Raw genomic sequence first — 13,660 nt, 5'->3', positions numbered from 1 at the left:
GAGCAGAGGAGGAGCTATCCTCTCCCACAGACTGGACACTTGACTAGAGCAGAGGAGGAGCTATCCTCTCCCTCCTCCCTTCATGGACAATACAGTGAGACACAGAAAAGTGAAACAGGCTGTGCAGAATGACGGCGATGGCGGTGCGCCATGGTCCTAGCCCAGTGTCTGATTTCCAGCACAGCTGTCTCAGTTCCATTAGAAGCCTGTAACACTGGCCATTTTCACATCGCTTGAGGCTGAATAATAATGCCCACATTGGAGCATTATTGGTTATAATCTGAATAAAATCTCATTGACTTAACACACATTAATACATGTATAAATACTTTAATACAATCATGTTAAGATGCTCACCAAATAGTTCCATGCTAGAATTTTCTCCTCAATATCGACAATGCTCATATTTTAACAAATAAATAATTATTTAAAAAGTAATATTGTTGGTTAAAGATTATCAATTTAGAGGTTAGAAATGTTTTCTTAATTTTTATTTTGAACTTCACTACTAAAAAAGAGACATTGCAAAAAGAAAAAAATCACACACTCAAATTAACCAGACTACAAAACTGTACAATTCACTCAACTTCTATACTGCAAGAGTAAACATTTTGTTTTTATTTATTTTGTTGGTTATTTATTTCTGTTATTTTGAGACAGGGTTTCTCTGCGTTGTCCTGACTGTCCTGGAACTTGCTCTGTAGACCAAACTGGCCTGGAACTCAGAGATCTGCCTGTCTCTGCCTCCCAAGTGCTGGGATTAAAGGAGTGTGGCACCACTGCCTGACAAGAGTAACCATTTTAAAAAGATATGTATGTATGTACATACATTATACATGTGTTTTAAGTAAAATTATAGAATAACATTTCTCCCTATGGTTTTTGCAGATATCCTTAGTGTTGTTTATCTCTCGGTCCACCTTCTACCTCTGTGTTACCCAACCTACTGCCCCCCAGTAGAGCTAGAGACAATCGATGGCTGCTGAGGGAGGGAGGTTATCCAGCCCCGTGGTCAGTACTAGGCATATGTACATGTGATCAACTCTAAATAGACTCCGTAGTTGTATACGGATATATGTATGTAGGTGTGTAACAACAGTTATAGGAGAAGAGGCCATAAATTTGAGAAGGACTCAGAAAGCATAGGAGAAGTTGAAGTGGGGGAAAAGGAAATGGTGTAAATATAATTCTCATGCATGAACTGTTGTGGGAGCTGCGGGCTGCATTCCTGCCGCCCCAGCTCCCGGCTGCCTGGCTAGCTTATGCCCCAAAATAACAACACACAGACTGTATTCATTTAAACCCTGCCTGGCCCATTTCTATTAATGTGTGTAGCACCGAGGTGCGCTTACCGGGAAGATTCTAGCCTACGTCCATCCTGGGTCAGAGCTTCATCGCGTCTGCCCTGGGGAACAGCTGCATGGCGTCTCAGCTCACTTCCCTTCTTCCCAGCATTCTGTTCTGTTTAACTTCACCCGCCTATTTTTTAACCTATCAGGGCCAAGCAGTTTCTTTATTTTTTAACCAATGACCTTCCTCCATCAATGAACTACTTTAAAAAATAAAACATCCAAATCAAATTTAATATAACAGTTGCTGTATTGCTTTGATGGGAATATGCTATATTGCAATCAATTTTAGATCATGTTTATAATGAGTCAGAACTCTGTGCAGTTTTATTGTTACAGGCCATCCTTCCCATTGCATAAATTATTGTGAACATATTTAACATCAAAGTACTTCACCTGTGGTCAGTAATTAGAATTCCAATACTAACTATCAAAACCTATAAAATTTAAAGTTTTACCTGGAATAAATTGTGGTTTTAATTTTGGCTTTTTAAGTCATTGCATTTTTCCAAGAATAGTAAATGTGTTAGGAAAGATACCCACAGTCAGACAACTATAGGAACAGAATCTACATGTGTGTTCAGAGATAATCCTACTACTAGGTACAGGACAGGAGACCAAGTTCCCTTCTGACAAGTAGATACATACATAACATATCCTAAAACTCATAACAAAGTCATTGTGGAAAGGGGTTTCAAATTATTTTTTTGACTGTTTAGAGGATTTGGAAGATCATCTTGGTGTCAGACTGCAGGACACACCTGGATGAGCAATTGAGGAACAATGCTAAAAGGGATGCCTGTGTCCCCATTTCTCTCATTTTTGTCACTACTTCGGCTAGGTTTGAGCACACATTTTTTTCTATTAGTAGAAACATGTAACTTTATATCATCAATAAGACTTGAGAGTTTGCTAATAGCTTTCCTCTGGGGAGCCTCGAATTGATATATAATACCTTTAAATTTTATCAAAGTCATTAAAAAAACAAAACTGACATGTAGTGCCACAACGATAAGAGAGACGATATCATTCTCATGTGTAACAACTTACTCACAAAGCAAAAATCTTATGCATAAAATTGCATTTTATTTTTCAAAAAAAATTGTGTATTTTTTAAAAGTCAAATTTAGAGGGTTAGAGAGATGACTTCATGGTTAAGAGTGGAGGACCCCACATTCGGTTCCCAGAATTCACTGTGACAGCTCGCACTTGCCTTATCATTCAGTGTCAGAGAATCCAACACCCTCTTCCAGGCTCTCCGCTTGCATGAACACACACATACATACACATAACTAAAACTAAAATAACTTATTTTTAAAGTTAAATTTAGATCCAACATGCAATGATGCATGTTGATGATATTAGACTAAATTATAGAACAATATGATGGACTTACTTTCTTGGTCAATAAATATCAAGCTCAAAAGATTTTCTAGCATAAACAGAGGCAATAATAGCACAAAAAACCCATCAATATTGAGAAAGGGGAATAAATGGAGGCGATGTTCTCTGTCCTCAAGACAGTAAATACATTATGAATATAGTATGATATAACATACCATGAATGTAACAGAAGCTGAACTGATGTTAAAACGCCTTAGTTCTAGCCCGTGGTCTGATCTTCAGGAGGTCACTAGGCTCTAAGGCATCTAGAAGTGAGATTTATCGTAATGACATCGATATTATCAGCACATCTCTACCACTACTGAGAAGGGAGGATTAGGAGTAGCAGCTTTTCAGAGTCTTTTCGTTTCTGAAGGAATGTGACTCCCGAGATTACTTCATTTCAGGTTCTCATATTATGGGGGATGCTCAGGACTATGCTTTGGGAAGTCTGTCAATCATCACTCCACTGATTACTGATGCATAGGTGTCTATTAAGTGGCATGGCATTAATTGGATAGATATAGAATTAGCAGTCTTTCAGCTATTTGTGCATCTGCTGAAATAGTCTGCTTATCAGATTGTAGAGGCAAGAAAGTAGGTAGCCCATGGCCGCAGTTCAGGAGAAAGTTCCATCATTTTATTTCCTAGTTGACAATAAGGAGGGAGGACTATTGTCTTGCTTCCTGTTCATTTTTCGAGCCTCAGCTGACTCTGGTGTCTCCCTGTGCTACCCAGGGTAAATGCAAACTCCATACAGAGAACAAAGAACGGCAGTTTCCCCTCCATCATTAACACAGCAAAAGACTCAAGCAATCCACATGCTATGAAATCACACGTGGGCAATTTTCTGTCTTTTACTGGCTTTATGATGGAGTTACTGGTAAGGTTGATGCCATAGTCTATAGCCACATAGCTATACTCTTGGTTGAGTTCAGAGATGTCCTTACACCAGTGTGTGTTAACCTGTCTGGGTAATATTGGCCATCAATGCAAATCCAGCAAGACTTAAGTCATTTTTTTTAAAAAGCAGATGCATGCATATAGCTACAACTGAAATAGCAATGCCAAGTAAGGAAAGCAACGAAGATGGTTTCCTACTGGGTAGCAACCCATGAGAGTCTGAAGTCTTCCTCACAGATCCTTTAGACCTACAAGGTGGGGCATTGAGCCCATTTATTCTGACTCTGAAGGCCACAGACAAAGTACACAACAGAAACTCTTCAACATCCCACGCATCATCCCCTGACTCTATAGACAAGGACAGTGAGTTCAAAAGCCTTTGAGACACAGATGGGTACCAGAAATGCAGGGAACAGGCTGAAGCCCGTGTGAGGACACCGCTTCAGGAAATGGCTGGGAGTACCAGCAAACAGATGTGTCTACGGGTAACCGGGACCGCTCAGCTCATGCCTGGTTAGTGTAATGACAAAACATAAGTCTGATGCTACTGATGGCTTTGAGAAAATCTAGAAAGGTATTTTAACACTGAAATATCTTTCTCATATAGCCTCAAGAATGAAGTCGCATCCATTTTCAATAAAAGTCTGAGATGCAGTTTTGGATCCATTTACCGAAAGGTGTTCTAAATGCCTGTTGGAATTAAGCGTCTTTTCATGGTGTTAAGATTGCACGGGTCACTTGGTAATGACATTGTCTGCCTTTCATCCACTGGTGGTCAGATAAACACAATAGAAAAAAAAGTATCTTAAGAGAAAAAAATGCGTGGAGAGCTGCTATTGTGAATATGAACAAGATGGACTGACAGCCCATGAGCCACAGTTAAACTAACGAGGTAGGATATGTTTACCACACTCTTTGTGAGTCGTCAGGCTGCTGCTCTCAGCACTAGTTCAATTATTCTGAGTTTACAAAAGGCTGTGTCCTGACTCCTCTTTGTTGAAATCATATTAGATTACACAGCAGCAGAAGAAAAAAATTTCATCACATGAAATTTCTTATTCATAGTGATATGTGAGTACCTCAAAATACAAATCATATAAGTACATTAGATGCTTAGGCCAAGATGTATTTGAAAGTACATATGCCCAGAAATAAGGTACCTTTCAAACATCTTGGGCCTATTAATATTACAAAGCAAACAAACAAAAAAAACACACCTTCAAGTTTTCCAAATGTTCTGCTATTTCAACTCTGCCTTGAAATAGATTGTTCCCTTGCTCCTGACTTAACCTCCAAGCTGAGTTGGCACAAAGGCAAATAAGGCTCATTTGTGCATAAGAATCGTCCTTCCTCCCAACTGTTCCGCTTTCCTCCCTCCTCCCCTCTGTAATGGTTTAAGTAAAAGGCTGCAGGTCCCCAAGTGGTGGCAGTAGGCAGCAGGCCATGAGATCATGCTGCAGGTCCCTGAGCAGTGGCAGACAGCAGGCAGTGGGTCATGGAAGGCCACAACAGTAACCGGGTCCCAGGCAGGGAGCTGGGTGGCAGGTGAGAGACCGAGATGGATAGGCACACCATGCAGAGTGAAGTTGGATATTTATTTAGTGGGTTATGAAAGGAAAGGGGAGAAGGGGGAAGATCATAAAGAGAGGCAGAGAGAGAAACAGAGAGAGAGAGAGAGAGAGAGAGAGAGAGAGAAACAGAGAGAGAGAAACAGAGAGAGGGGAAAGGGAGAAGGGAGAGACAGAAGCTGCCTCTGAAAGAGAGAAGGGGGGAGGAAGAGACTCAGGCTGGAAGCTGAGGATCAGCTTGCCTCAGCCCAGGGAAGGGAGTGGGCGTGGCTTATCTCTTAAAGGGACAGGATGGACCATCACACTCTCTCCCTTGTTCACTCTCTTCTAGATTATAAAATCACTTCTTGTAAATTGACATTTTCAAAACTAAACCTATGCCTTTTCTTTCAGTGACAGGATCTCATATATCTTAGACCAGTGGTTCTCAACCTATGGGTTGTGACCCCTTTAGGAACTGAATGACCTTTTCACAGGGGTCGCATATCAGATGCTTCCATTATGGGTCATAACAATAGCAAAATTACAGCTATGAAGCAGCAACAAAATAATTTCATGGGGGTCACCACACCATGAGGAACTGCATTAAAGGTCACGGCATTAGGAGGGTTGAGAACCACTGGGCTAGACTGACCTCAAACTCACTATGTTCTGAAGGATGAATTTGAATTGCTGGTCCTTCTGCCTCCACCTCCCCAGACTTGCTGCATTTTTTCAGCTGACACCTCTTTGCTTGCTTTTAGTACATTGAACTTCACCACCGCTGTCTCACTATCCTGACCACGGTAGGAAGGAGATCTGGATGGGCTCTGGTCAGCCCACCAATCAGATGATGCTCTAATGCCAGAATCCACTGTGATCCTCTGCGGTCAGGGAGACCAGCAAATAGGACACGCAAAACACCTGCTGTTGGGACTGTGGGTGCCAGTCAGATCTGTCTCTCTCTCTCTCTCTCCCTCCTTCTAACATAATCATAACTCAGTTATCTCTACCCATTTTCAATTTTTATTCTTTTAGTTTGTATTTTAGTCTTTTCAAATAGATTTATTCTATTTATCATAGAATATGTCAGTTGTATACTTGACAGGCATATATTTAAAGAATAAAATATGAAACTCTGAAATATGTATATATTTTGAAAGCATTATCTCAGCCACGATAACAAACACTTCCATACCTCTCAACCCCCTCCCCAGAAATCACTCCTAAAGTTTTCTGCTACATCCTTGAAAATTTTTTATTACATTATTTTTATTATATTTGCCTGTGAACCATGTGCATGTAGTGCCCACTGACACTGGAAGAGGGCATTGGATACCCCGGAACTGAAGTTGTAAGCAACTGTGAACTGCTACCTGGGTGCTTGGAATTGAATCTTCTGGGAAAACAGCCATCTCTCCAGCCCCTGTGAGTCTTTTAAAATCCTGCTTTCTGACCTCCCCGTGTTCTCATCTCTAGACAGCCAGTGCCCTGCATTCTATCATTCTAGAGTCTCGAGAATTTACTTAAATTGCATGTGAATGAAGTCAAGTGAAACAGACATGCTTTTCCTCTCTGTTAGCAAAATCCCTCTGAGATTCTATGCCTGGCATTGCATTGCCAAGAACTGACTCATTCCCCTTTATTCATGGGCATCATTCCTTGGAAAAGATAGTTTGCTTATTTTTCCTGTGTACATGGACCTTTAGGTTATGTCTAGCTTTGCTATCTTTAGAGTAAAGCTGTGGGGAACATCCATGTACAAGTCTTTCTAGGAACACATACTTTCATTTTCTTTGAATAAATTCCCAGAGCAGGATAGCCAGCCATGAGGTAGAAAAGTGCTTGCCTTCTGTAACCAGCTCTCAGATTGGCCAAATCGCTTTCTATTTCTCAGCTGAGATTGATGAAAGGGTGACTTGTTAATACTCTGACCCCATCTCCCTAATATTGACATGTTACTAGAGCTGCAATGGCACTTCACTGTGTTTTATGTTCATTAAGTTCAAAATACCTGTTCATTTACATTTTAGTGCCTCTTTTGATGCATGGGGTATTTAGAAATGTATGACTTCGTGTCTAAGAATTTGGAGGTATCACAGAAAGCTTTCTACTTTCGAGTTTTCTCTTTTCTTCTTTCACTATATGCTGAGGATTCAATCTATATACTCTACCACTGAGCTAAATGGTGGCCCTTCTGCTACTGATGTCTAATTTAACTCTATATGGTCAAAGAATGCATTTTATCTTATTTGAAATCTATTAGAGTTGTTGAGATTTGTTTTATTGGTAGAGTATAGGCGATTCGGATTAATATGCAGCTCCCTTTAAAAAGACTGTCCCCAGGGAACATTGTTAAGTTGGGAGCATAGCCCCCAGACCCTCGCATTTATCCCAGCCCCCAGGCCTGAGAGTTGTATTGGTCTGGACTCCAAATCCCATCATGCCTGGTCCTGACTCATCCCTGGGGGGAGGGGGTGTCAGGACCATTCCCACAGGGTATTTAAGTGAGCTAGCTCCCAGAGGACAAATGCATGAAGTGTCTCCCCCTCACCCCCTAACCCCTGCATTGTGTTAGCGGCCTCCCGGGTCCCCCTCAGGGCCACCCGAAAGTTCAGGAATCCCATTAAACCTGGATATTTTTTAATTTGGCTTGTGATTTAGCTTGATTGGGATTTGTGCGTCGGCTGAGAGCTCGTGTTAGGAAAAGTTCCTAACAAACATCACTCAATTCAAAAGCAGATACAGAGAAACCAGTATCTTCTAACCAGGAAACTCTCTCCCTCTTGGATAATTTTCAAACTTTTGAAAGGTTCTATGAAGGTTCCTGAGGTAGAAAGACATCAATGATCTTTCCTAATGCTGGATCATAAATGCTACAAATATGACCACCAGGAAAGATGCCCCCACTGGTTTCGTAGTAGTAAGACTGAATGAGTAACCTACTACTCTTGCTTGAATGTGAGATCTGCTGCAGTGGCGGGAATCCATGCCTTGTGCTGTAAACATGGCCAAAACCCCTAGCTAGTAGAGTCAGAGGCCCAAGGGGAAATCCCTTAATGTTGCTTTGCTAAGCAAACATGTTTTCTAATTTTTTTTGTGCTTTTCCTCCATGTATTTGTGCAGTTTTCGATCTTGGGAAGAAATGCCTCCTTTTGTAAAGGGTAGTGATTAATTCAGAAATTCCTAACTGTTCAAAGTGCTGAGAATAAGCAGCTGTGCACGTTCAGCCACAGCTGGAACATCTACCCACTAATGCTCAAGGAACATGGTAGAAGAGAGGGGAGAATACTAAGAAAGGATGTCCTCTGGGTATAACATGGCTGTTACACACATGACCTCACAGCAGACCTGCAAGACCTGCACAAGAACAAGCTGGTGACAAATCCCAGCCTGGGGACCCACCCCTACTTGAAGAGACATTGACAGTTAATGGAGACTACATGAGAGTCACTTCTCTTTGAGGGGTGGCCACTAGCAGGTTGCCTGTGGAGGCCCAAAATTATGAGCCTATTTCTACATTGACCAAAGGTCAGAGAGTTCAAACTTACAAGATTATAGTGCTCCTACTTCAAACAAAGGCCCCACCTAGACATTCAGCCCCAGAATTCCTCTCAGGGTTATTGTCAACAGGTGTGGCTAGTTGCCAGGTCTTGTGCTCCAGAAACAGAGAAATAGATCTGTTCCTACCTCAAACAAAAGTCTAAGGACCCAACTAAGTTCCAGTTCCCTTTATGAACACAACTTGGGATTCCACCCAGGGAGTGGTTTTCCTACAGAGTGTTTTGGTCTAGGGAGTGAGCGTGACTTTGTGATTTGTTTTGTTCTAGCAACAGAATGTTTAACTATGAATGTAGCCCTGACTTTCAATTGGTATGTTCATTTTCTTGTATAATGTTAATGCAGTCTTTTGTCTAACTCCTACCTTTTGGAGTCAGGAGTATTTTAAGAAGTTGGAAATTAAACACGGGTGAATTTTCAATACCTACTGAAAAAATCCCTCCCTATACTATCCTATATATTTCTTCGTTTTATTATTTTCATTCACATCATCATATTCTTTGCTATATCTCTAAATCCCCACGCCCTTATCCAGGTGAGGGGTATTTTTGCCGAGGGTGGTCCCCAACAGTTGCCCATGCCCATGTCCTGCTAGTTAACCCAGTCATGTACATATTGACAGCACTGACTGTAAAATTAGGACTAGCTAGAAGGGAAATAGATTGGGGAGGTGGACCAAGTGGAATTGGAGGGAGGGAGTGGGGGAAAGGTATGACTACAATGCATTGTACACATTTGTGAGTTTTCAAAGAGTGATTACAAAAATAAAATAAATGATGGCCAGATGTACTGACAATGAGATAGGCAAAGAGAAATTAAACCTAGAACAAACATTAAGGGAAGTAATGGTATATCACAGATACCTACTTTTTTAGTTTGTGCTAACTATACAGTATATATACAAAAATTAAGGAAATAGATAATAAAAAGAGAAATTACTTAGAAAAAAGAATATCTTCAAGAAGCTTTGGAGATGGCTCAGTCAGTAAAGAAAGTTCAATGCAACCATGGCGATTCATTTGATCACCAGCACCCACATAGAAAGTCAGCACCGTGATGTGCACTTAGGCTCCCAGTACTGGGGGTGCAGAGACAGCATTTTAAATCGATAAATCAAGCCTGGCCACAGTAATAGGTATAACGGTCAAAGCTAAAAGAGAAAAGTGATCTGCCTGATAAGACACAATTGCAGAAATTTCATGATAAAAACATATAATTTTAAAGACATTTATGTTTCTTTTGCCTGTGTGCCTTTCCCCCTCCTCAGCCTCCAAGGGGTTCTGTTACTACACTGGACACTGCTGCTCATTGTCCAAATTGACTTTCTTCTATTACAGTGTAGTGTTGTTTGGGTTAGAGACTGACTGCTTGAGTTTGTTGTTTTCCTGCACAGCCACTTAATAGGTATGACCTTGAACAAGTGATTTGTATCTGAACTTCAATACAGATAATCATGGGAACTGCCTTACCAGACTGGCATGGCATTTAAATGTAGCAATGCAGCCCTGGGAAATTAGAATGTTATTCTGCTGTAGGGGTGCATGGCTACTGTGAGACTAGGTTGGGCAGCCAGGGTTTACACCTAAAGCACTGATTCTGTAGACTGTGTTTTTAATCGCTGTGTGGTACTTTATGGCTGCTGGACAGACTGCTTTTCATGTTACACTTTCCTTTCTGCATTCACAGCTGGACCAGCCTTCCTCATGTCTAAGTATCATGATTCTGGTTTCATGTCTATGCACATTTTTATCCAGCCAAACTCCCTAACCATGACTCTCGATACTAAACTACAATGCTTGTACTTGTCAAAATTATGTTAAATCAAAGGTGATGAGTGCTATAAAAAGAGAGCACAGGAGGCAGAGGCAGGAAGAGCTCTGTGAGTTCGAGACCAGCCGGGTCTACAGAGTGAGCTCCAGGACAGACAGGGTTGCATGACAGAGAGATCTTGTCTTAAAAGAAAGGAAGGGAGGGAGGGAGGGAGGAAAAAGGGAAAGAAGGAAAGAAGGGAGGGTGAGTCTTGGAAACAATACTTCTAGGTTGATAGCAAATCAAGTTTCTTCTGCCTTAGTGTTTTTTTTTAAATTTAAAAAATTTAAACTTTTATTTTTAAAATATTTCTAACCATATATTCTGTAAGAAAAATTATGATAAATAGAGGCTGCTTCTGGCCTGTTCCAAGTCCACCATTGCTTCATCTCCATAACTTTACTTTTCTTATGTTCAAAAAGTGGAGAAGAGGTTAAAGCCACCCATGCCAATTTAAGTTTTCTGATTTGCAATAAAGATGGACACAAAACAATAAATCCTGGAGCTCACGAGTGAAATTCTCAAGTGGCTTGTCGACTGCAGAGAAACATTTCTCTTTTTAGCACGCTACCAAACTAAGTGACAAATTTTCACGCTTCTTCTAGATTAAAAATAGTAATGTTAACATAAAGTTTAAATGCCTCCTGCTTGTTCTGCCCAGGCCAGAAAACATCTCAATACACTGCTCAGAATTTGCAGAGTCAATGTTTGTTGTTTTGAGCCAGATCACTCATAAGCATAACCTTTCCCGTAGCAGTAATTTCTATCCTTCTATTGATGTTCCCTGGGTGGTCTTGAGTCTGACTGGATGACCAACAGCCAGGCATCCCTGAGTTATCGCTCTGCTCAGGATCATCCCAGTCTTCCAATGAAAGGCAAGGGAGAAAAAGGTCTAAATAAGTTAAAAGAACCAGAAAATTCAACAATCTGTCACAAATAGTGAGGTCATTATGCCTGGGTAAGCCCGGATATTAACAGTGACTCAAAATGAAATACTACCCGCAACTTAGCAGTCAGTGAGCCCTGCTCAGAAGCGGCAGTCCTCTGTCCTACAAGGGTGGCATTTTACAGTTGAGCGCAAAATAAAACAGACCCTGATATCTTCATTTGTCCTTCTGTTCTGTGCATATTTCACAGCGTCGTGACTTGGAGTCCATCACGTGTCACTTGCTAGAGTCATAACTACAGAGCTTACTTGAAATCTGTATGCACAGACAAACACAGGTAGTGAACTGAGAGGGTCGGAACGCATCCTCAACCTCCATAGCAATTTAAAGTTTTACGCTGGGCCTTAATACCATGGGTTAAAACTGCACAATGGTGGTGGTCCATGACCTTTTTGTTTTAAATATGAGCATTCTCTGTCAAGGAAATTAATTGAGACTATTGTGTAAATGGCTATTTAATAACAATTTTCCTACTTAGTGAATTAGCTCATTTTAAATGAGCCACAATGACAGGGAGATTTATACATACCTACTGGGGATCTATGGCATAAAAAATTCTGTATTATATCACAGAAAGGGGCTTATTGTTAATGGGGGAAAGGGGAAGTTTTTATGAACATCGATTTTCTTTTTCTTGTTCCTTCATAGTATGCAACTTTTGCTTTTCGGGTTTTTGTTGTGTAAAAGAGAAGTACATGGTGATCTAGGAAACATACCTCTAAATAATTTGGGTGGTAATAAGTACTTGCTACCCATGCATGAGTAAATGTGTCTGTAGAGAAAATGGAAAGGCTTGTAGAGGGGCAGAAAGACATTGTTGGGCATTCTTTATATCAGATTGTGTGCCCCAACTTCAGACTACTTTCTAATTTCTACCTTGGTGTAACTTTGCAAGGGAGGCATGGCTGACTCCATTTTATAGTCAAAGAAGGCATGTCTCAGTGTACCCAAATAACTTTGTCTAGGCCACACAAGGCATTCTAAGAAAACTGCGCTCCTTGGGCAAGCATTTCAATCATTTAAGGAAATATTAGAGAGTGCACATTGTATAGCATACTGAGATCCTAGAAGTAAATACCATGAATTTACAGATGATGAGGTTTAGGAAAGGGCCTTCCATAGCATCAGATCATTTCGTTTATGATGAGAAGCCCTAACTCTACACACCACGTGGGTTTAGACTGCAGTCACCCCGCTATTCAGTGGCAGTGCTGGGAGTAAGGCCCTCCTAGCAGGTTTGCAAATCAATCAGATACAAAGCACGGTTTTGTAATACAGAAGAGAAGCTTAATTTATAAAGTCAGACAGAGCAACAACCCTCTCCTTTTTGTTGCTAGCATCAATTTTTTAAACTGTATAAATGCTAAGGTTTTGACGTGAAAAGTCTGTCCCGCAAAGGGCTCGTGGGTAAGACCCGGTCTCCACTTGTGAATCCGGTCACTGAAGGATGACTGGATCAAAAGGTTCTGATCTAATCCATTTATAAATCCATGGGTGGATTCATAGTTTAATATGACATTGGGAGAAACACCCTGGGCAGAGAAGCAGTTCCCTGAGAATTGCCCTTGAAGGGTATGATGTTGTTCCTGGTCCCTTCTTGTCTCTCTGTTTCCTGACTGTAATGAGGCCAGTAGTTGTCTTTCTGCCACGTTCGTCAACCACATTCTATCTTAGTATCTTTGTATCTTAAGGTCTGTAAGTTTGGCTTGTCTTTATCAGAGACCCATAGAATAGCCAAAGGTAATCCGGGGTTCGATGTGAGAAATGGTTCCAACGTCCCCACCACCACCACAGACTGTCACCAAACTTAAGTGGATGGTGTCACATGACCCAAAGACAGCAGTAGAGCATCCTGATGTGAATGGTGGCAAAGGGAACAGAAGGACAAACACTAGATCTGCTGTGTCTCTTTCCAGATAAAGTAGGTATTTGCAACTTTATTTTAATAGTAAGAGGGTAGGAGGCAAGTATATTTTCTTAAATATATCAGATCTAATTATAAATTAATAAAGAAACATTAAGGTTTTCTACATAGATGTACAAACTGTTCATGTTGTAAGAAAAGTCATAATATGGTATTAGTCTCTTAGGCCTATTAATGCAGGTAAAAGATAAATGAAGACTAAGACACCTGGTGAGAAATGACCAGTCTGTGGAGTTC

At 40.8% G+C, this 13,660-nt stretch overlaps 1 protein-coding gene across 1 annotated transcript in view; it reads right to left on the bottom strand.

Annotated features, from left to right (window-relative positions):
• Positions 1-13,660, bottom strand: part of Dcdc1 (doublecortin domain containing 1) — a 305,860-nt gene that overhangs the window by 176,502 nt on the left and 115,698 nt on the right. The window contains 1 exon segment of the mRNA XM_005364457.2: positions 11,296-11,414. Within this exon segment, the coding sequence (XP_005364514.2) occupies positions 11,296-11,414 (119 nt within the window).

This window comes from Microtus ochrogaster (assembly GCF_000317375.1).
Source record: "Microtus ochrogaster isolate Prairie Vole_2 chromosome 14 unlocalized genomic scaffold, MicOch1.0 chr14_random_1, whole genome shotgun sequence".
In the NCBI taxonomy this organism is placed as follows: domain Eukaryota; kingdom Metazoa; phylum Chordata; class Mammalia; order Rodentia; family Cricetidae; genus Microtus; species Microtus ochrogaster.
Note: the sequence above shows the minus strand (reverse complement) of the source record. Positions and strands in the feature narration are given on the sequence as shown.